The sequence below is a fragment of the Rutilus rutilus genome, assembly GCF_951802725.1.
Source record: "Rutilus rutilus genome assembly, chromosome: 6".
NCBI lineage: Eukaryota > Metazoa > Chordata > Actinopteri > Cypriniformes > Leuciscidae > Rutilus > Rutilus rutilus.
This window is the reverse complement of record NC_140214.1, coordinates 6,888,364-6,913,214: the sequence shown is the minus strand read 5'-3', so window position 1 is coordinate 6,913,214 and position 24,851 is coordinate 6,888,364. Positions and strand designations below refer to the sequence as shown.

Here is a 24,851-nt window from a genome sequence, read left to right as displayed (position 1 = left end):
TACTCAGCATCCTAATGGTTTTTGGCATAAAGAAAAATTGATAATTTTGACCCATATAATGGGCCAAATGGACCAATGGACCCATATAATGACCCATATCACTTTGTATTGTTGGCTATTGCCACAAATATACTCGTGCTACTTGTGACTGGTTTTGTGATCCAGGGTCACATATAACCCTTCAATCAAACGATATTTACAGGCTTTAGGAAAGGCTATAGACCCTGTAGAAGAAAATGTTCATTTATCTAACTGTAGTTTTGTGTTGTTTGGCTTTGCTGTGTAGTTGTGGGCATCTTTGACTTTCTGACTCTTTATAGGGGTACATTTCTTCTCACATGAACTCAAAGGATGCAAAGTGTTTTTTTATAGCTAAAGTCAGGTATCATTTTTTCACTTTGTCATAAAGTTCCCTTACGGTCATGAGCACCGAGCAAAGCGGAAATGACGTTTCTTCCTATCTGTGGTCCTGAGGTTGAAGTCATATTACTTCTCAAACTTCCTCCATTGAAAAACGCGCACAGAAACGGACATTTTTGTTTGTTACGATGGCTTTTATGCTGCTCCTGTTAACTTCTCTTCTTACTTACAACACAGGTACAAAATCCAATTATTTTACTAAGATAAATAAATCTTTGATTAATGTTTTTTGTTGTTGTTATTTTTTGATAATGACTGAATTGAAGGACAGATTTAAGATTCTCTCAAAAATTTGTTTTAATTCTTAATGTTAATTTGCCTTATGCTTAGTTTAATGTCAAAACTGGTTTAAACTAACATTTTGTTGAGATTTAAATGATTTGTTACAGTAGTTTGTCTTGAACTTGGCTTTCAGTTCATCTTTACAGAGAAAGATCTTGGTTTTTTCCCCCTATTAGAGGAAGCCTACTGCATGCTAAAATACCCATTAACTAAATTAAATTCCAACTAGAACCTTTAGCTTGTGGAAACTGTTACTGTACATGAAAACAGCAGTGAGCAAACAGTTACTAAACAGTGTCCATTAAACAAAGACTTATTTTCTCTCTCCTCAGGGTTCAGTGCTGAGATCTCTGTGTTTGTGAAGACGGGAGATTCTGTTCAACTGGATATACAGACACAAGAACTACCAGAGTTTGATCTTTTATCCTGGATAAATGATAAATCAGAGAGTATAGTTACTTATTACAATGAAACTAAAAAAGTAAGACTTCACCCTTCCTACAAGGACAGAGTGGATTTCAATGATGAAACCTTCTCTCTCACACTGAAGAACATGCAGAAGACAGACACTGGACTCTATGCAGCAAAGACAAGTGGATTATTGAACAAAAATATTGCTGCATACAGAGTATCTGTTATAGGTGAGGTCTATTATGTAACTCCATATAAGACAATGTCAATTATGTTTTGTCCTGGTTTACTCAAGTTTTGAATAGGCAAGTTCTAGCATCACTGAATTTCTGTGTTACCTATTGAGGCTTTAATGTGTGTGTTTCAGATGAAGTGAAAGCTCCAGTCCTGACTGTAAACTCAAACTGGTCCAGCCCTGACTCCTGTAGCTTTACATGTAAAGGAAGTAACATTATCATCAGGTCCATCTATAATAGCAGCAGCTGTTCTCCAGAAGAAGCGACATCATCAGATAACTACACTCTAAATCTTAACTGCAGTGATGAGTACATCATGTGTAACTATAGCAACCCAGTGAGCTCGAAGACTGCCAGAAAGAAGGTTAATGAACGCTGCACTGTTGATAAAGGTACATACCTGTACTGTATACACTCACATATGTAGAAACAGAAAATGAATGAGAGAATGTAACTAAACAATGGTCTGAAATGCCTGTTTGTTTACAATTCAGTCTGGGAAAACTGATTGTTTTTGTTCTTATCTTTCATGTAGAAACACCACAAGCTATAAAACATTCACCGTACCCCACATGGTTTATCCCTCTTATTTGTTTATTGACAACATGTATGTCCATACTGATGTTGGCATCAGTGATCCGCTGGTGTCTCTACAAGAGAAAAAAAGGTAGAAAGCATCTAATATTCATTTTAAAGACACATCAAAGAGAATTTGATCAATGCTCTAGGCACTATTTCATAGAGTGTTAAACATACTAAGAGTATGTTTCTCTGAAAATAAAAGACTGTACTATGTATGTCAAATGTCTTTTATTAATGTTAAGTAACAAATATAATCATATTTACGGTATTTACACAAAGAATATGATCTTGTGCCTCATCCATTAAGCTTTTCAGCCGTTAGAAAAGCACTTAAACAGTTAAAGTTTGACATCAAAATCTAATGCAAATCTACTTTTTTTCCAGAGTGATTTTTGAAAGAGTATATTACTTTTTTTTTTTCTTTTTTTTTTTGCCTGTCTCTGGAACTGAAATAACTTTACTTACTATTCTTCACAGAGCAGTTCAGGTTTCAATATATATATATATACTTGTTGTTCTAAACTTCATAGTGGCATCATTTTTAATAAAGCTACTAATTTATAACAATTATATAACAATTCTTGTATTTAATATTAGCATTTTTATTTGTACATTGATGTCTTATTAAAGTTCTAAATGCCAGAATTAAAATTCTAGAATGATGTTTCTTAATAGTTCAGTTGTTGTGCTTTTAATAATAAAGTTTTTTTTTTATAAACATCTTTAAATCTTTATGTCTGATGAGATTTACGATGTTTTCAGATCATTCCTACACCCCTGACGAGCAGAGTACAGTCTATGAAAAAGTTGACGTAAGTTTCATATTACTATCCTTCATTAACCACTGATGATAAATGCAGTTTATATCTTTTTGAAACAAGTTTTGCATCACTGAGTCTGATGTTGATTGAATTTGTCTGAATATTAAGAATATTAAGCCACCACAAAGTCCACTGGAGATGTTGGAGAAAACAACGAATCCCTGCACACTGTACGATACTGTAAGAGAACATGGACCTCCTGATGTTACGATGGGAACCAACCAGATTTCACCCAGTCATGACTCTGTGAATCAGGTGAAGATGAAGCTCTTACTCTAATTTTACAAAAAAACAACAACATTTGGATTAAAGGCACGTCCAGGCACTTGAGAACCTGTAGATGTTTATATGAGGTGTTGGGAAAATATTTTAATGAATGCAAATGATTTTGTTCTTTATTTCAGAGTGCAACACTAACAGAGAACAGCAAGCCAAATGCACCAGCCACTATCTACTGTACCATTCAGAAGCAACCAAAATCTGAAACTGATCACACCACCATTTATGCTGTAGTCAATAAACAGCCAGCCGAGGATACATCTGTACATCCAAAACCAGAATAAAATATAATAAAGGGGAACTTTTAATAAAGCTGAACCCTTACAGGGATTTAAATGACAGTGAGGCTGTTTTTATCTGTGTAAATAAGCAGCAAGTACATTGACATTTTTCATGGAGAATATGTAAATTAATGTAAACTAGTCTTAAAAAAAAAAAAAAAAGTATTTTTGATGAAAATTTGTTGCACATGTGGCTCAGACAGGAATGGAAAATCTCACATATTTTCTGTTAGAGACACTTACCGCCTTTGTATTCAACACCTGAAAACCACTTCCAGGAATGTGTGTTGGTCTATAACCGTCCTGTATTGCTTTAACTATTTTTCCCCACTTGTCTTACATTTCTTCCCCACTTAATCTGTTCTTGTTCAGTTTCTTTGTTTTTGTCTCTTTTTTTGTAGTCTGTCCTCATGTACTTGTGTTTAACTGTTCTTGCACCTTTTACCAGACAATATTTGTTATTTTGTTCATTTGTGCAGCTACGGTATGCTAAGATATACAATAATGCTCAATTGTGAGTGTATATTACAAGAAATTGAAGTCCTGTACAGATATTTTGATAAATGTAAACCTAAAGCAGTATTGACTCTGAATAAAAAATATTTTCATGGCCTAAATGAGTATGTATGCATGCAAGTATGTATGTACGCTTATGGGACTGTGCAATACACTGACTGTTAATATTTACAATATAATATACAATACAATATAATATTTATTTATAAAGCACCTTTAAAAACAACCAAGGCTGACCAAAGTGCTGTACAGAACAGAATAAAATAAAAATTATACAACCAATAAAGGAACACAAAACAATAAATTAACAATAATCGTATCCAAATCAAGGAGTATTAAAATCCAAAGAGAATAAATAGGTCTTTAAAGAAGATTTGAAGGTGGAAACATAGGGAGCAAATCTGATGTAAAGAGGTAGACTGTTCCCAAGTTTTGGGCTTGCAGTCGCAAAAGCTCAATCGCCTCGTTTTTTTAAGTATAGATCTAGGCACAATGAGTAGACGGTGATCGCCGGATCTCAGAGTTCTAGAAGGAGTGTACGGACAGAGCAGATCAGTCAGGTTCTGAGGGGCCAATTTGTTGAGAGCTTTATAAACAAATAATATCATTTTAAAATCAATTCTAAATTTGACAGGTAGTGTAGTGTGGATATAAGGGTGACCGACTACTTGCGGGTTCCAGCAGCTGCGTTTTGCACTAGCTGTAGACGAGAGAGGGAAGACTGAGAGACACCAAAATAAAGTGAACTACAACAGTCTAGATGAGTCGTTACGAAAGCATGAATCACTGTTTGGAAGTTACTCTGGGATAAAAAGGGTTGCCGTTTAGAGAGTTTGTGAAGATGAAAAAATGATTTTACAACAGTACTGGGACAGTAAATACACATGGGATTGTCCAATATACTTTCTACTGCTCATTTTATTTCTTGACACTATGTTGAGTTGTATGTTACATTAACTCAGTGTTGTGTATTGTGCTTATGTGTTCATTTTACCACAAGGAGTTTTGTTGTACAGCTAAGTGCAATGACAATAAAGGCATTCAGATGTATGTATTTATGTATTTATTTATTTATTTACAGTAGGCCACACATAAGCCTCAATGTGAAATTAAACTACACTGGCAACAGCAGATCCTAAATCCATGGCAGGAAAGTAGTTTTACTTTAAAGAGGGTATTCCGGACAATCCCTGTCTTACTTATTTACACACTTGTTACGCTAAACTGTTCTATAAATCAATATCACACAAGCTTTATCACAAATACAAGGACAGCACAATGCTGTGTAAAATATATCTTATAGAGTCTAGCATGTCACAACAGGAATTACCACTTCCTACTGATAATTACAAGCTTAACACTTCTGCTTTTAAATCTTCTACTTTGGACTTCTGACTGCATTTATTGTAATCATATCTCAGCCTTGCCACAGATCCTGATCACTGTAAGGTTAAAAATAACACTGAATATTCCTTTGGAAAGTTCCAGATTGAAATAAGAAACATTTTCATCCGTTTTAGTTGTACATGAGATATATAATAGCTGGTAGGATTTTAAATAGTGTTTTAGAGCAATAAGTTCTTATGATCTATTCTTGAACACCAAAAATCGTGGTTCTGAAATGTGATATTCCATGTTAAACATCATAGTTGCCCAGCAGAATGATCAAACCGTCCATGCAGAAGTTGGACATGAGTTTCTGTCACGGTCATATTTAGTTTCATTTTCTTGTTTAGTTCCTATATATAGTCATGCTTTTCTTTGTCACTGTTGTCATAATTACCGTAATTTCGAGATGACACCATGTGATGTTCTGTTGGGGTTTCTGAGGGGACACCGGTTCCCTAATTCATGAATGATCATATTTAAGCTCTCAGTTTTTCACAGTTCATGTTTCTCTTGTTAATGTCAGTGTTAAGTTGTGTAGTTTAGAAAAGAGTCCATGGCATTTCTTCTGGTTAAAAAAAAAAAAAGAAGTTAAAAAGCCTTTATTCACATCAAGGTTTTTTTTTAACTCTTTTCTGAAGTGAAAGTATGCAGCATGTTTTGTATCTCTAGGTCTACAGAAAGTACAGGTTTTTTTTTTTTTTGTAATAAAAGCCTGGAGTATCTCTGTTAGTGTCTGACCACTCATTTCAGCCAAACCAACAGTTTGACATTTTAATTGCATTGTATCCCCAGGATAACATCAAGCCTCAAAAGTCACTGAAGATGTTGGAGAAATCAGAGAATCCTCACACAGTGTATGATATCAGGAGATTCAGGACAACATGATGTTAATGTGGAAACCAAACACACTTCACCCAATCCTGACTCTGAAATCAGGTGAAGATTAAACAATTACTACTCTCACTGAATGGCATTTCATTAAAAATTTTTGATTAATTTGGATTAAATGTGCTAATTTGGAATAAAGATTAAGAAAAGCTTAACTGAACAACTTTAGTTGAATATGATAAATGTATGATACTGAGCAACCCAAAAGCACCAGCTACGGTACCATTCATTCAGAAGCAACCAAAACTTCCCAAATCTGAAACTGAAACCATTTATGCTGGGGTCAGTAAACCGCCAGCCGAGTATGAATAATATATAATGAAATCGAGCTTCAATAAAGCTGAACTACTACAGTAATTCGAAGTGATACAGTACATCATGTGTTCAGGATGTCATTGTTTTTCTCAATTGTAAATAAAAAAAAGCAGCATATATGTGCAATGTGCTAGCTAATTTATGGTGTGTTTGAAATACTTGAATGTGTAAGTTCTGTCTTTTTTTAAATAAATAAAAGCAGTGGTAAATTAAGTTTTTTATGTAAAATTTCATAACTGCTGTACTTGTGACTCAGACAAGAATGCAAAAATCTCACGTGGTTTCTGTAGATTTCTGTTAGAGATTTGACTCTGCCTTTGCAGGCAACACTCACAAAACCACTTCCTGGAAAGACTAAGTCATTTTGAAAGGACGCTGGGGGCTTTCACTTGCTCATCCGCTCCCATCCACCTGTTTAGAGCTGCTTTGCAATTATAAATTATATAAAACATATATGTAATAAACATATAGGGTCTTTAACCAGTGGGGGAACTTTGAAAAAAAATTGTGAAAACAATGTGTGTGTAAAGAAGTGAGAATGGTGACAGTGGAACACCGCAAAGAAAGACCCTTGATGAATTTAAAAGAAAGAAGATTGAACTGTATAGCCCTTTAATCAAACCAAATTCACATGCTTTAGGACAGGGGTTCTCAGACATTTTGGGGCCAAGGACCCCCCTCATAATTATAACAGTGATTAAAGTAAAGTAAAGTATAAACAGTGATTTTTCGCCGCTAGGGGTCGCTAACCTCTTACAATAATAAAGGCGTATAGGTTGATCCTATACTTTTGATTTATGCATTCATGCATTAGATGGTGGTGTATGTATTGTAAATGTAGCCTTGTGGAGCACAACAAGCCTGTTGGTTCAGTGGGGAACGATGTTTTGGTAGAAAAACTTTACATTTAATGAAAATAAAAACTAATATATTATACAGTGTATATATTATAAAAAATATATTATTATTATTATTTTTTTTTTTTAGGACATACTGAAATGTTGCTAAAAAATAAAATAAATAAGCAGTACAAATCTGAAGTACAGAAAAAAATATTGTTGAGTCTTGAAAAGTCTTGGTATGTTTTAATATTGTAAACGTGCTGAACATGAACACCCTGAAATCATCTAATCACTTACTGCATTAAAATGAATGCTGTTAAGCATATTTTAATAATATCAGTTTGCATGTTAACTCAAAGAATACATCCACAGCTCACTTTTTTCATTTATAAGAATAGTTTGGCAACAACTGCTTCTTCTCTTGGTGTCACTAGAGTCCTATTCTGAGCAGTTGCCTCTTTAGATCTTTATAAGAAAGTTAACAACGTTCTAGACATAACCACTATTAGACAGAACAAACATATGCCAAAAATCTGAAAAAATACTGGCAACATGGAGCAAAACTCATATACAGCAAAAACATTTCAACCTATAACACAGTGCTGCTGTCATATTTTTAAAGCTGTAAATGTGACTATGAAATAAAAAGCAAAACTACAATCTCTCTCTCTCTCTCTCTCTCTCTCTCTCTCTAGTTACATTTTATATACTATAATAGCATATATATATATATATATATATTAAATTAGCTGTTGTCTTTTCATTTCAAGTTTTCATTTTTAAAGTTCGCGTGGGGGTTTCCCCTTGCGTGGACATGGCGGACTCACCAGTTGGTGTTCTAAAGAATCTCACGCGTCGTCACGGTGTTAAAGTGGCGGCCGCGGTGAGTGTTGAAGATAGTTGTTTGGCAATGGGGGAAGTTGTTGGGCACGATAGTATTTTGTCGGCGTCTAAAATGAATAGTGCTGTTGTGGTTTTTTTGAAGTCAGTCGAAAAAGCAAACGAACTAGTGGAAAAGGGAATTGTTGTAAATAATCTCTTCACACCTGTTCTTCCGCTTTCAACGCCCTCAAAAAAAGTAGGGTAGAGTGGGGGAAAACGCCCCCCTTAAGGAAAATGTGACATTACAGTGAAACAAAACATAAATGTGACTAGAATTGCCATCCCGGTTTTGAGTGACTATGGCAGGAGTTATTCACCAAATATTAAAATTGCTCAGCCTTCATAATTAATTAGTATTTTCACTGAAAATATTTTTGTACAAAAGTGGCGTTTTGCCCCAGCGGTGGGGTAAAACGCCCCCCAAGGTGGGGTAAAATGCCCCCTTTCTTACCAACCAGTTTGCTTCATAGATCAACAGCAAAATTAACATACAATAGTTTTTAATCTCTAAAGGTAAAAGGCAAGTAATGTATCAACATGTATATATATTAATATTTATTTCAGCAATGTTCAAAATAGGCAAAATTAACTACCTTCCATCAGTGAGCTAACTGTGCTAGCAAGCTAGCTAGTTAATGCTCACTTGAGGTAATTTTTTCATGTTTTGTTCAAATATTTTGATTTTACCACCTAGTTATACTGCATTAAGTGTAAAACAAAGGATTTGATAGACAGAAATATTTTATTATAGTAATTATGATAGAGAAACTATGCCCCCGGGGGGGGGGGGGGGGGGGGGGGGGGGGGGGCGTTTTACCCCTCAGCGTAGGGGGCGTTTTACCCCACAAGCTATGAGTTTTTAAAAAAATGTTTAATTTTTTAAATATAATTATATTCCTTATAAATAATATATGATCTCAAACTACAGACTTCACTATTCATCTATCATACATCACTGCGATATCCTGCAGAACAATATTCTCTTAAACACTTATTTACTAATATCTGAAAATTATAGCATTTACCATGTAATCCTCTTCTCTTCAAATGTGTCGCTGGTGTCAGCTTCTCCAAGGAGATTTGTATATCCCCGTTATCAACGTAGTGCATAGCAACAGTAAAAATGTATCTTGACTACTTTTAGTGGTTATTTTGGGAAAAACAGGTGGGGGGCGTTTTACCCCAGGGGGGCGTTTTCCCCCACTCTACCCTAACTTTGTCTAATATTCCACCTTTTGTTTCTGATGATACACTGGTTAAGATCCTTTCCCGCTATGGAAAGCTAGTTTCACCGATCAAGAAAATTCTCATTGGTACTGCTTCACCACTGTTAAAACATGTAGTTTCTTTTAGAAGATTTGTCTACATGATTTTGAAAGATAGCGAAGAGCTTGACTTGACTTTTAACATTAAGGTTGACAATTTTGATTATGTTTTCTATGCCACAACGGACAAGATGAAGTGCTTTAACTGTGGTGGGGTAGGCCATCTGATTCGAACTTGCCCTAAAAGGAGTAAAGAGGATAATACATCGACTGATGGGCAAAACATGGAGGTTAGTCTAAACAGTGATGATGTTTTCTGAATGTGAAAAAGGTGACTGTTGTTGAGATTAATGGTGGTGTTTCTGAAGCTCAGGATGTAGTTTCTGATATCACTGAACCAGTAGTGTCTTTGCAGGAAGATACATTGAATGCTACTGCTGTAGTGAGTGAAGGAGTCAGTGATACCATTACCGAGTCAGTTTTAACAAAGGATAAAAGTGATGATGTGAAGGGTCAGTCATTCGAACTGTGTGATGATGTTGATCTAGAATCAGATTTAGGCCTAACTGAGTTTAAGATTCCAGGTAAAAGGAAAAGTTCAAGTGAAGTTCAGAATGTTAAACAGAAAAAAACAAATTTTGATGATGATGATAAGGAAGGGATGGAAAGTGGCAACGAATCTTCAGATTCAAATTTCAGTTTTTCTCAAAGAGCTTCATCCAGTCGTGATTATGAGGTAGAAGACATTAAAATATTCCTCAAAGCAACGAAAAATAAAAGAGGGGTACGTGTCTGTGAGTATTTTCCAGACATCAAACAATTTGTTGACAAAACCAGGATGTTCATGGCAGAAAGCTTATTCACAAACAAAGAAATTTATCGGTTAAAGAAAATTGTGAGAATTTTAAACCCTGATCTTGTAAACGATAATAGCTAAGAAGCCAAACATGACACATGGGTTTCTAGTTTTGTTTTTATCAGCTTTTGTTTGTTTTTTATTTTCTTCTTTTCTTTTAAAAATGAATGAAATTAATATTGCTTCCTTGAATATTAATGGAGCAAGAGATTTTAAGAAAAGAATGGAAATTTATGAATTTGTGAAACAAAGTAAGTTAGATGTGGTGATGCTGCAGGAAACTCATAGTGATCTAAAAAATGCTTCTGATTGGGCTAGAGAGTGGGGTGGTCTTTCGTTTTTAAGTCATAATACTCCACTTAGTGGTGGAGTAGCCATTCTTTTTGCGAAATTTTTTAACCCTCACTCTTTTCAAGTAGAAGAAATAGTAAAAGGTAGACTTTTAAAAATAAGAGCAAACTATGATAAGAATGTTATTGTTTTTATTTGTGTGTACTGTCCTGTCTCCGCAATAGAGAGAATGGTGTTTTTAAATATATTGTGTTCTGTGTTACAAAAATGTGATCAAGAAGAGTTTTTGTTTTGGGGAGGTGATTTTAACTGCACTGAATCTGATCTAGATAGGAATCATTTAGAACCTCATATACCTTCTAGAAATCGATTGATTCAATTTGTTAAGATGCATGAATTGTGTGATGTTTGGAGACGACAAAAGGGCATGCAAAAACAGTACACTTGGACTCACGTGCGTGATAGAATAATTTCTATGGCAAGATTAGACAGATTTTACATTTTCAAACACCATTATAATGTTATAAGGAACTGTCACATTGTACCTGTTAGTTTTTCTGACCATTGTATGGTCAAATGTTCAGTTTTTATAAATCTTTTAAAACCCCAAAGTGCTTATTGGCAATTCAACACTTCATTATTAAGTGACAAACATTTTAAAGAATGTTTTAACTTTTTTTGGGAGGATTTTAAAACTAAGAAAGGTTTTTATAACTCTGTACAACAATGGTGGGATGTAGGAAAAGCCCAAATTAAACAGCTTTGTTTACAGTATACTCGAAACATCACTACAGAGACGACTTTTAGAATGAGTATCTTGGAGGCTGATATTTTAAAACTCCAAGAATTGGCAGAGTCTACTCGTACAAGAGGTTTCTTAGACTTACTTTTAGATAAAAGAACAAAATTGGCTGATCTACTTGGTTCTAGGACACAGGGGGCCTTGGTCAGGTCGAAATTTCAAAACGTGAATCAAATGGATGCTTCAACTAAATTCTTTTTTAATTTAGAAAAGAAGAATGGTCAAAGTAGAACCATTCATGCTTTAAGATCTGAATCTGGAACTCTTTTGACAGATCCTTCGGATATTCGCCAGAGGGCAGTTGGTTTTTATGAGGATTTATATAAAAGTGAAGTTGCTGTAGAGCTAGAAAATGAGGGTGAGTGTTTCTTTGAAAACTTACCTCAGGTGCCTGAAAGTATCAACACTGGAATTTCTGGCCCTCTGAGAATGAGTGTGTTGAGGCAAAAACAAGTAACTAACAAAATAGCATCAGGCATAAGAGACATCAGGATTCAAATTGTCCTTAAAAGATATTTATTCTTGCAAGAATGTTCCCAGTCCATCCACAGTCCAGCTGCAGGCGGAGTGAGACCCAGAGCAGAGGTTGGCCAGCATTTTTATAGTGTTATCTCTTGTCACCCTTCACAGCACAAGGAACAAAAGGGACCCCCCTTGACCCCTCCCCAGCACGGGAATCTCCTTACCTCTGAAATCTCACACACACACACACCCTGCAGCTGTATCAATATCATAAAAGAAACTCAAAATACAGCCAAAGAACGCATGGCATTCGTTTGTTAAATCGTTGAAAATAAAATACAAAGAAAAGATGAATTTTTCCACAACAATTCCTCCTCTTTATCATTCTCTGATAAACAACATAGAAAAAATCACTCTTGTTTTCTAATCAAACCCATTATACTATTAAATCTTTAAGAATAGAATTAATTCAAGTCTTAATTCAAGAACAGTTATACCCTTCATGTATATCAATACTAAGCCCCAATTTGATTCAATCAAATAAAATCGCAAAACTTTTCTTCAACCATTAATTGGTCAACATTTTCTCCAGATATGTTGATCATCTCGTTGCCTCATGGACGTTCCATCTTCACCAATATGACACTTTGCATGCCGTAGAGAGGATTTTTTTTTTTTTTTCAACGTTGGCAGGGGAGATATGTTTCTAGCACATATCATTGATCCCCTACTTTATTCTTTGCGCTGGCGTGTGAGGTTGTTGATGTTGGTTGGTATAGTTTAGGTCAGATGCTTGGACCCAGGTCTAACATCCTTCAATCATTTTCAAATCCTTACAAGATTTTCCCTTAGATCACGATCGCACCCCCACTGGAATGAGTCATTTACTGTCTACTGTCACCTGCGAATGGAGGCCTTAAGTGATTTTGTTAGTGAGCGCGTGTCTTGTCGTCCCTTTGGTGTGACCTGTGAAATTTTCAACCTGAAACATATCACCGGATAATTTCTTGCTCATTGAATAGCACTCAGGGTCCTTGTTCCCCTGAAAAAAACATTCAACCCATGTTGTTCATGTTAACAAAACAATACAGAATCAGTTCTGTTTGGTTCAATCCATCCTGACATCCTGCAAAATGAAAATTTTAAGTTAGGCATTACACAGGGTTAGGCACTGTTTCTTCACTTTGCTCATGCCATGCGCAAAAGTCTGCATCTTCTGTAAAGAAAAACAAATGTTGAGGTTATTGTCACATAGTTTTCTTTTGTCTGCTGTGCTGCCACATCTGCTCCGGCGTTTCCTGTCAAAACAATTCTTGTTATTAGCACACTTAAAATACAAACAATGCACACAATTAAACCCAATGTCCTCCCAACATTTATCTTCCCACCTGTGCGATGGCTTTCAGCAAATGTGAACCCCTTAGTAAACCAGATCTAGCTGGTTAATACAAATAAAGTTCTTCAAATAAACCCCTCCTGGACTTTTACTGTCCTCATATACCGATGAGGTCAAAGCTAGATAACCTCTCAGCCTGCTGTGAAGACAATGGGTTTAGCCCTCCCCCCCTGGATTTACTGTTTTCCCACCTGTGAGGCCGAAATGTCTTTGTTTGTGGCCTGAATACAAATTATCCATACTAAAAAGTTCAAAGACTCATCTGACCACTTGTTTTACTGTGCGTTCTCTTGTTCCCGCCATGAGCATATTCATCCTCCTCTTGATGCACAACACCCATCTCGTGCATAAATTTAACATAATAAAATTCTCTTACTTTTATCAGACGCTTTTATCCAAAGCGACTTACATTTCAAGGTACACATTTACATTCTTATCAATTCTTGCTTTCCCTCGGAAATTGAACCCATGACTTTGGCGTTACAAGCGCTAACGCTCTACTGTTTGAGCTATAGAAAAACCTGCAATATTTGTTAATATTTATTTGGTAACATTTGTTTGGATAAAGTTTGCTAACCCAAACGTTGTCCTTAAGCCAAATTTCTTTTAGACATCTTTCTCTGCCTCTGAAATAAAAATGTTACTTAAAGCCACAATTTCATCTTCTTATCAAATTGTTTTAAGGCAACGGCCCCTAGTTTCACAGCGTTTCTTGCTTTTCAGGCCTATTGTTTGGTCTCTTAAGCAACTGTCATCTACGAACATTCTCCAGGTCATCAATTGGTCAGGTCAGGTCGTGGTGTGCACACTTCGTCAACGTCAGTCGAATAGCAATCTCCCCCTTTTTTACAATACATAACTGTTAAGGGCTCTCTGGATAATCTGATATTTACTTAGCCTACGTGTTTTGTTGCTGTCAAATCTATAACTTTTTCTCAACACATGACTGACGGCTATCTACGACTTCACAATTCTAATTTATCAATACTTAAACCTGTCCAGAAAGTAATTCAAATCTACTGCACATCATGAATGACCAAAATAATAATTAACAGACAGAGCTCGATGATCAATCAACTTAAAGCTCATCCTGTTCTGTGTTGTCTTCTCATCAGATTGACTCACAATCCTCAGCTTACTTTCAAATTTGTCATTTGCCTTAACCCATCTATAATGCTAAAACACTCTTTCCAGAGGTTAATGACAAATTTATACACACTATTCAGACAGAACAGTTGTCCTAAACTAACACATACTGTACAAAACATGAATTAACACTCACACTCATCCCTGACTATGAACTGCTCATATTTCTTATTCATATCTTTTCTCTAAAAAGATTTAAATTTTAAATGACATTTTAACCTTACATTTTCCTGTATCTTTTATCTAATGTTTTTATGGCCTCTTAACCAGTTTCAAAGCATGTCTGTTCATTATCCATCTGATTTTAGAAAAGTAAGCTGGATTGTTTTGGTGCATAATTATTACTTTGCTTCAGCTTTCTTTGGCTGACTGATAACAGAAGAACAGACAGAGTACCATCCCAAGCAGTCTCTTTCACTCTCACTATAAGCAAATAATCTTTTCAACAGCCTCCTAGGACTGTAACTAAAATAATCATAGTCATATTCAATCGTTCTATGATCTTTTCTAAGGTTATCTTTAGTTTAAATACTCAATTTACCTAACCTTTGTTTTCCAGAAAATTCTCTTGAGTCATATTTAGCCACCACCATGTCTTATAGTGGTCCTTTGTCATGTCTAAATTTACATTTACATTTATTCATTTAGCTGACGCTTTTATCCAAAGCGACTTACAATTGCTATATACGTCAGAGGTCGCACGCCTCTGGAGCAACTAGGGGTTAAGTGTCTTGCTCAAGGACACATTGGTGTCTCACAGTGGATTCGAACCCAGGTCTCTCACACCAAAGGCATGTGTCTTATCCATTGCACCACCACCATCCCCCCTTATCCATCACCATCATCCCCCCACCATCCCCCCTTATCCATTGCACCACCACCATCCCCCTAAATGATCTACAGGAGTCAGAACTGACACATTAGTTCAGCATCAACACAAATCTCTGTGTTTTCCTTGCCCATCAGGCAACTAACATTACAACTTTTTTTTTTTTTTTTTTTTTTTTTAAACTGTCTCCACAACAGATAACCATTAGTTCAATGGTCTCTGCTGGTTCCTGAATGCCCATTCAGATCAGCTCTTAACCTATAATTGTCTTTTCTTCAGGGTGTTGTCCCCTGGCATAGTTGCAGACACTTGTCAGAAAAACAAGCCATACAATCAACGCGGTTTCTGGTGAGTGGTATATAGAGGAACTCACATTTTCTGGGTCAGACGGCCGTAACTTCTTACAGCTCATCTCGCCTCTCAATGATTTGCTGATGCTGCTGGCCTCACAGTCACCGCTCAACTCTAATACCTTTCTCACATAAAAACACCTCCATCAGGAGATGCCCAGTGTTTGTGGCGTGAATTCCCCTGTCTTAGGTTGCCCTTTGGCCAGAGGGTCTTACCCGTCTCTGGGGTAAAGACTTCGTACACACTTGGTTACCACTCTTTCCCATCACAGAATCTGTGACCGTTTTCTTCAACATAATCTGTTGTTTTCTGGAGTTTAGGAAAAGGCGCATTCAAGAGTCATCAGAGCCATTCGGACCTAATAGTGCTCACAGGGAGACAAGTTAATAACAACAGTATTTAATCACTTAAATTCATTAATCATCTTAAAGGTAGCATTGTTGATACCTGCTTAGATTATAGTCAGTGAATTTAGATCACAATCGTACATTCAGTGTACTGTTACTTCTATAGCCGGAGCCATCGACCCTGTTTTATGGTGGAAGCTAAAATGAGAGCTAAAAGTCTCTGGTCCTAAAATAAGCAAGTCCTAAACAGTGTTATTGTAAAGACTTCTAAAGTCATTCAGGTTTACTTCTAAAACATTTACAAATTGTCCTCTAAATTTGTCAAATCTGAACTGCCTGTAGCATGGTTTGTTTTAGCTTTTCCGCATCTATGAATCTGTTCAACTGAAACACTGTGCTTTACACAGGCTCAGACAACAGCTTTCAGCTGACATTGAATGAGAGAGAGAGACTCTTGAGGCATCAGGACTGGTACACTGCATTCTCATAAACTTTTAACATCAGACTTTATCTGCCATCTTTTCTTTAACTGTAGCCCATCTTAAGGCATTTTTTCCATAAATTACATGTATTGTAATTTAGACATTACAAATTTCCACTCAGAATGAGTCTCTGTTGCACTGAAACTGTGGCAGTTTCAGTCACAGCCAGTGTTGGGTAAGTTACTTAAAAAAAGTAATTAGTTATAGTTACTAGTTACTTCTCACGAAAAGTAACTGCGTTAGTAACTGAATTACATCATTACAAAAGTAACTAATTACTAGGGAAAGTAACTATTGCGTTACTTAAAAAAAAAAAAAAAAAGTTTAAATATAAGAAATTTCTTGGATACCCCCAATATGAAATGTTAAATGAATGAAATGGACACTAAATAGAACATATTATTATTATTAAACATTGTACACTAATCTACACTATTTTAATGTTGCTGTGGGACAATGTGAGAGACACCTATTAACTTAAATATTAAAATATTATCATTACTATAGTGGAACAACAAAATAATAGATGGTTTAGAACTTTTAATATTTATTGCACAGACCACAACTGGCCAACAAATAAGTCATAAGTCAATAAATCATGCTTCTTAAGAAATGTACCAAAAATAAATAAATAGTAGCCTTATAAAAATATTCATACACATACACTAGTGCATATAATTAAAATTATAAAACTCACACACCTTTACAATTGGTAGACATACTGTATAGCCTACTTGAAGTTTTTTCTTCCTCACAATAGTAAGTTTAACAAAAAGTGCTCTCAATATAATACTGAACAATGTATCAACATAAATAATAATAATACAATATAATCTTTTATGGGTTTATTTTTATAACCTACAGAGAACGTCATCATCAGAGGTTATTTATTTTAGCCAAATTCTAGTCATGTTTGCCGCACGTGTTCACAACCGTCAAACAAATATGTTTGAACGTTCCCTGCAGGTTATTTTGGAGTTTATGTTATATAAACTAATTAAAACATTGCATATGATACCAATATGCTACATATATTATTCTAATGCTGAAATGTGTAATTTATTAAGTATTTATGCTCGGACACATTCGGTCTCTCTCGCGCACTGTCGAGCGCGTTCTCGGACACACTCGTTCTCTCTCGCGCACTGTCGAGCGCGCTCGCGGCATTCGCCTCGCTTTTGTCCAGTCCGGCGCCTCATAAACACTCACACACCAGAGAAAAAAACTTTGCAGCTCCTATGGCTGAGAGAGAGCCTACTCGGATGAAAACCGCTTCAGTGAGCTCAATTATAGTAACGCCGCATTTTTATTGACAGTAACGGTAACGGCGTTGTAATGGAGGAAGCAGTAATTAATTTGATTACTCGTTACTGAAAAAAATAACGCCGTTAGTAACGCCGTTTATTTATAACGCCGTTATTCCCATCACTGGTCACAGCACATGCCAGATTTAGATAAGCAAACCTGTTTTGGCCTAATCACATTCTTATCTTTTAAAATCAACATTAACAAGCCTTTGTTTAATCAAATGCCTTTTACACATTTTACATTTAGCAACTGTTAATCCTGTAACACTGCTTCTGTTTATTTTATCTTAAAGAAATAATAAGAATTATTCTAGTTCTTAATAACAATTTCATTTCAATTTTAGTTGTCAGGTTTTCAATTGCCATAATTTAATACCTGACTTCAATGTTTTCTCTAGGAGTTTATCAATCTGCTTCTATGATTCAACTTTTGAGGCTGCGCTCTCTGCTTGTGATAATTATTATTTTTTTTGATTATCATTATAAATCATTCATTAGATTTGTCTCTCCATACCATCTAAAACCTTATCAAAGCGTTTCATTCAAGACACAATCATCCTTTTAGTGACCGGTACTTTTAAAATATTTTGCAACTCATTTAGTCTTATCCGTAATTTTACGTCAACCGGTACTTTTTATAGTTCTTTCCTTTCAAAAGGAATTCCTTACACTTAAATCTTTCAATCTTCTTACAACTTTCAAAAGTTCCAACTATGAACTTTATTTCTCCCTCATTTACTTTTACAGTCATACAGTGCGCATACAGTCACTGAATGACCCAGCTGACTGCAATAAAACACTCTCTGTTATTCTGCCTTTTATCTTGTAGCGTTTATACGCCCACGTATAAATATTATTAATTATTGTTCATAACGGAATATGACCAATAATTAATATTTTAATTATTTTTAATTATTTTCAGAATTTACTGTAGCAGAATCAATAGTGTGATCATTTTATCAGTTCATCCAATGAACAGAAAGCATAAACAAGTATTAACTCTAGGAAATATAATATCTTCCTGGTCAAGAAAGAATTAATCCCCAGCTAACAATAAATTACGAAGTGAATTAAGGGTAAAAGCATAGGTAACTTAAATCGAAGTTCAAGACAATAAATCTGATAAGCACATACACAAGTAATCTCTTTTCAAATACAAACAATACTTTATTGATTATATATAACACATAAGCTAATATCTAACACAAACACACACACACACATTCATATGCGTTGCAGAAAGGGATAGAGTGAGGAAAGAGTGGGTTTAAGAGTGAAAGGATGAAATCTCACGATTCCATATGCACTTAGACATGACCTGAACGAACCATCAATCATTAATTTAACCCTTCTATCGGTTTAGGCAGGTTATTAAAGTTATATAAATACACCAGTTAAGATTTTAAAAGTCTGGAGGTAGTCTACTTGCGTATTTGCTTTTGGGGATTCCCTTTTTGTTGCGTGAAAGGGGTTTTCCCGGTCCATTCGGTCTCCTCGTGCCTGATGTCTGGATCACGTGGTCAGTCACGTGGTGTGCTGGCGGAATGAAAGTCTTTGTTTGAAGCTGGCTTTGCAGAAGAAACGTGGCTCGAAATCTTGTCGCAAAACTTAACTTAGAACCGACACTCACAACGGAAAAGAAATGAAACTAAGAAAAGAAAGGAAATTGAGAGTAGATGATGATGGCTTGAATGAAGCTATTTAACCCATGTTCTTCAGATCTTGATTTGGGTTATTTCGTTTGCGCGTTTACATGGTTCCTATAGAGAGAGAGAGAGCACCGAGAGCAGCGAGAGCAGAGAGCGAGAGAGAGAGAGAATTGTTTTTGGGTCTAAGGTTTTAAACTAAAATTTTGTCCAACCTCCAGGATGAGTTCTGGCCAATTAGACACTGGCTGAATTTAGGAGGTGACGTTCTTTTCAGTTCTGATCGTAAATCATGCTTATCTGTGCTCTCCTTACTAACAGAGAGAACAGGGGCCACAGTTTAGACATGATTTCTAATTAAAAGAAGATCAAAACATATTACACCGATATCATTCAAGCCATCTTGCTAGTTGTGTTCGTAAGATAGCATTGATATGAAACAGTACACACTTTCATTCATTCACTCCTTCTAATAGTTAATATAATAACTATTACCTGAATTAAATGGGATCAAAACATATTATCTTATTAAAATATGCATATAAGTGGTGGAAACAACCCAGGATTAGGTAGTTGCATGATTGTTTGATCATGAGTCCATTGAAAATTGTTCTTGAATGATTTTATGTATAGTTATTGATAAGAATCAGTTCTCTGGTGAAGAGACAGAACTCTGTTTGTTCAGAGGTCTTAAGGAGGAGGTGTTCAGGAATGTTGTCGGGGGTTTCAGTAACATCTGCTGGTGTCGATTCTTCTTTTAAAGGGTCTTTTGCAGACTCTCTGGCACCGGGATGGGTGACTTATGGCTCTGGTCTTGGTGATTTGACTCTGGAATGTGCGGACACTGTCTTTATCTTAACCAGTAAGATAGTAGGCCACAAAGCTAGCCATTGACCAGTTATGTGTTAGTGCCGGGGGCTCCTTCAATTAGTCAGACCGGTGATGATCATGAGACGTTCTGAACAAATCTTCCCCCCTCAGTCATCGAGAAGTAGAGAATTTGAATTAATATTCAAAAAGAAGATTAGTTGGTGGTTGCTTTCTACCCATTGTCGCTACATATCTTTCTAACAGCTTCACCCTATTTTGCACTTCTGAAACATTGTGTTGTATTCAGGAAATGCAAACAGAGCCATTGATAAGCAGTTCTCTGTCTTTTCTTTTACAGTTGCAAATTCAATTACAATAGCCAAATTATAATCTTCATCATATTAACATTGATCTACTTTCTAACCCATATTAACACAGACTTTTCTTTAAATTTGTGTCATTTTGGCACTTTCTTTCTTTGGAGCCAGTTAAGTTATTGTTTATCTTTCCAATTACAATCAAACTTTTACTAAACATCATCTGCAAATCTCTTCAGAGCATGAGCAGAACTGCTTACAGCATTTGCTCTCTTTTATCTCACTATTTATCAGGACTGTTCAGTTACTCTTCATACAGTATTAAAACTTTAACGTGTCATTAATTTCATCAACACTGGTTTTAAAAGCTTATTCTTCTATCAAATGGTTAGTTTGCAGATTCAACTTAAATCACAAAATTGTATTATAATTATTCAGTCCCACTTATCTCTACTGTTTCACAGAAACCACAAGATTCCCTAAATCTTGTTCTCAGTCTCTAAATTACACACAGCTATCCTAGATGCTTGCATCTTCAACTCTTGTTACAAAAATATGGCAATCTATTCTTCAATACTCTTGGTTTCATATCATTAATACAATAAAGCATTCACATCGTAATTTCAATCATTATTTTATCTCTAAAATATAGAATTTTTCCCGTTTTGCTTACATTTGCGTACATGATTCCTTATCTTTTATATCATGTTAATCCCTGTTAATCATACTCAATGCCTTATTTTATCTAAAATTCACTTCATACAATTTCAACTTAATTTGACTTAACAGGCGTTCATAAATATGAATTGCATCTTTCCCTACATGCCACTTCCTTCTGTATCTGTTCTCTTTTATCTGCTTCTTTCCCATCCAACAATTCACTGTCCGTTCACAGTTTTTACACACGTTTAACACACACACAGCAGCCATTCTGTTTTCCCTCGTTCTTTTCTACTGACTCTTTTACGACATTAAGTCTTATCTTACTCAAGGTTTCCGCTTCGGGAAAATCGTGATATTTGATGATAAATTGGTGTATAAAAACGATCTGGTTTACTGTTAGATGACCCCTTTTTGGCTGAGTTCCTCTTTTCTGGATTTCACAATTCGACACGTGTCTTACAGAATCTGTCAAACGTCTTCGACAGACCCGATCTTTTACTCCGAGATCGGACGGACCTCTGCTTGTTTACGTTCCACTCAAAGTTTTCTCACGTGCGCTTATTCGCTTGCTCAATTCTTTTTACTTGATTAATTCAACCTGGTCTTGTAATTACGTTCCACTCAAAGTTCCCCCACGTGCGCTTATTCGCTTGACTCAATTCAATGTGGTAAAACTTCGAGTAGAGCACAATCACCCAGAAACTTCTTAATCCTGTTTTAAACTTTCTCTAAGGTTTACATAAATTTCGAGTAGAACGTAATCATCTCAGCAGCTGTGATTTCTCTGAATCACCAGTGGATCCCCTGTCCACTAACGAGCTAAGTGAGGCAGAAACTGGTCTGCTTTGTCAGATCAATTTCTCCCCATAAAATTTGTGATTAACTGACTCACCTCTCGCTTGTACCAAAAAGCAAAACTCAGCTTTCTGAATCCAGTGGGTTCCTCCTGGCCCTGATAGCAGTTTTGGCTCTTCTCTCTCAATTCGGCGAGGTAAGACTAAAGCCTTTTGTGCTTTAGGGTGATCAGTCCGTCAATACGCTTTCTCAGGGCCAGAAGAAACCTCATGGTTCGCACTTCTGACACCAACTTGTTGAGGCAAAAACAAGTAACTAACAAAATAGCATCAGGCATAAGAGACATCAGGATTCAAATTGTCCTTAAAAGATATTTATTCTTGCAAGAATGTTCCCAGTCCATCCACAGTCCAGCTGCAGGCGGAGTGAGACCCAGAGCAGAGGTTGGCCAGCATTTTTATAGTGTTATCTCTTGTCACCCTTCACAGCACAAGGAACAAAAGGGACCCCCCTTGACCCCTCCCCAGCACGGGAATCTCCTTACCTCTGAAATCTCACACACACACACACCCTGCAGCTGTATCAATATCATAAAAGAAACTCAAAATACAGCCAAAGAACGCATGGCATTCGTTTGTTAAATCGTTGAAAATAAAATACAAAGAAAAGATGAATTTTTCCACAACAAGTGAGCTACAGAAGGCAGTTCAAGGAATGGTGTCTGGAAAAACACCAGGCATTGATGGTATACCAGTAGACTTTTACAAGTCTTTTTGGTCAACAGTAGGAGAAGATCTCCTAGAAGTGTTGAGTACCAGTCTGGCAAGGGGTAAACTGCCTCAAAGTTGCCGAAGAGCTGTGTTGACTCTCCTACCGAAAAAAGGAGATCTTGGAGATATAAAGTGTTGGCGTCCAGTTTCTTTGCTCTGCAGCGACTATAAGCTTTTATCGAAGGTCTTAGCTAACAGACTGGCTAATGTAATGGATAGTGTTATTCATCCTGATCAAACCTACTGTGTCCCAGGTAGATCGATATTTGATAACATTTCTTTTATTCGTGATCTTATCGAAGTCTCCAAGATGCTTAAACTAAATTGTGGTTTTATTTCGTTAGATCAAGAGAAAGCTTTTGATCGGGTAGAACATTGTTTTTTATGGAAGGTTTTAAACGCATTTGGCTTTAGTGATAGTTTCATTAACTACATCAAAGTTCTTTATAATGATGTTGAGAGTATTTTAAAGGTCAATGGTGGTTTATGTACTCCTTTTACAGTTTTTAGAGGCATAAGACAGGGTTGTCCATTATCTGGTATGTTATATTCTTTAGCGATTGAGCCTTTGTTAAATCAGATAAGGTGTAAGCTTCAAGGTATAATTTTACCAGAATGTAGGAATAAATTTACACTGTCGGCCTATGCAGATGACGTGACTGTGTGTATCAATGGACAAAGTGATATTCAGGCTTTGTTAAATTTGTTGAAAACTTTTAAAAGAATATCGTCTGCCAATATAAATTGAACAAAAAGTGAAGCTTTTTTAATAGGGGATTGGAAAAATGATAAACCAAAACTTCCTATGGGCCTGGAGTGGGGTAAAGTTGGTTTTAAATATTTAGAAGTTTTTATTGGAGACGAAGTAGTTACACAGAAAAACTGGGAGGGTATAATTGAGAAAGTTAAAGGTCGACTTGAGAAATGGAAATGGTTGCTTCCAAAAATGTCATTTAGAGGGTGAGTTTTAATTGCAAATAATTTAGTGGCTTCATCGCTGTGGCACAAGTTTGCTTGTTTAGATCCCCCGTTAACTTTGTTAATAAAACTACAAGCACTGCTTGTGGATTTTTTTTGGGATAAGCTGCATTGGATCCCGCAAAGTGTTTTATTTCTGTCCAAAGAAGAAGGTGGTCAGGGACTGATACATTTACAAAGTAGAATAGCTGCTTTCAGGTTACAATTTGTGCAAAGACTTTTAACTGTTTCAGATGTTTTTAACTGGAATGCTGTAGCAAGGTTGATTTTGAACAGGTTGGGTAATTTTAATTTGGGAAGGACAATTTTTTTGATGGATCCACTGAAATTAAGTTTTCCTATGTTACCTGTCTTTTATAGCAATGTCTTTAAAGTGTGGAATCTTTTTACTTTTCAAAAAGTGGAAGACTCAAAATCTCTTTATTGGCTATTAGAAGAGCCTTTAATCCATGGGAAGCGTTTGGACTTAACGAACAATTTTTTCCTTCCCGGAATAAACAAAGCACTTATTGACAACAGAATAGTGACTCTTGGCCGTTTGCTGGAAGTAGCTGGACTTGATTTTAAAAACAAGGAAGCAACATCTCGATGTCTTGGAATCAATTCTACTCGCGTTGTATCACAACTTCTTCAGAGATGGGAATCTGCAATAAGTGATCAAGAGAGACTTTTGCTATTGGACTATAAAAACAAATTGTGTAATCCAGACTCGGAAGAGTGTTTTCCGGGTTTGTTTTTTTCTCTTAAGTTGGATGGGTGTACTGGTTTTTATCTTGAACAAGTTGATTCTTTAAGTGTTGATTTTTTTTTCCTGTGATAGAAAGCTTTTGTATAAATATTGTGTAATTGTTTTTAATAAGAACAAGTTGAATAATAGAATAGATACACCTTGGCGTGTTTTTTTTTAGTTAAATGAAGACAAAAAACCTGAATGGAGAGTTTTTTATAAACCACCATTGACCAAAAAAACAGGAGACTTGCAATGGAGAATTGTTCATGGTGTTATTGCAGTCAATTCTTTTACTTCTGTTTTAAATCCTGAAAGCACTGATAAGTGTCCTTTTTGTGATGACAGAGAAACTATTTTTCATGCTTTTTTAAACTGTTATAGACTTGAACCACTGTTTTCTGTTTTAAAAGATGTTTTTAAAAAATGTAATGAGGTATTCTCAGAAGAGATTTTCATTTTAGGAT

The 24,851-nt window shown here is 35.8% G+C and overlaps 1 protein-coding gene across 1 annotated transcript; it reads left to right on the top strand.

The window, feature by feature from the left end:
* The first annotated feature begins 455 nt into the window (after positions 1-455).
* Positions 456-3,929, top strand: LOC311292348 (uncharacterized protein). The gene is made up of 7 exons (XM_084412013.1): positions 456-597; positions 1,035-1,343; positions 1,481-1,741; positions 1,885-2,016; positions 2,694-2,743; positions 2,861-3,007; positions 3,157-3,929. Exons 1-7 carry the CDS (start codon positions 549-551, stop codon positions 3,313-3,315), a joined length of 1,107 nt encoding a protein of 368 aa, XP_084268139.1. The 5' UTR covers positions 456-548; the 3' UTR covers positions 3,316-3,929.
* Positions 3,930-24,851: the final 20,922 nt, after the last annotated feature.

Excerpts from the sequence above, each read along its gene's own strand:
- LOC311292348 (XM_084412013.1), top strand. The coding sequence starts at position 549 with ATGGCTTTTATGCTGCTCCTGTTAACTTCTCTTCTTACTTACAACACA. Across the intron at positions 1,742-1,884 it reads ACGCTGCACTGTTGATAAAG|AAACACCACAAGCTATAAAA; the intron begins GTACATACCTGT and ends TCTTTCATGTAG. Across the intron at positions 3,008-3,156 it reads GTCATGACTCTGTGAATCAG|AGTGCAACACTAACAGAGAA; the intron begins GTGAAGATGAAG and ends TCTTTATTTCAG.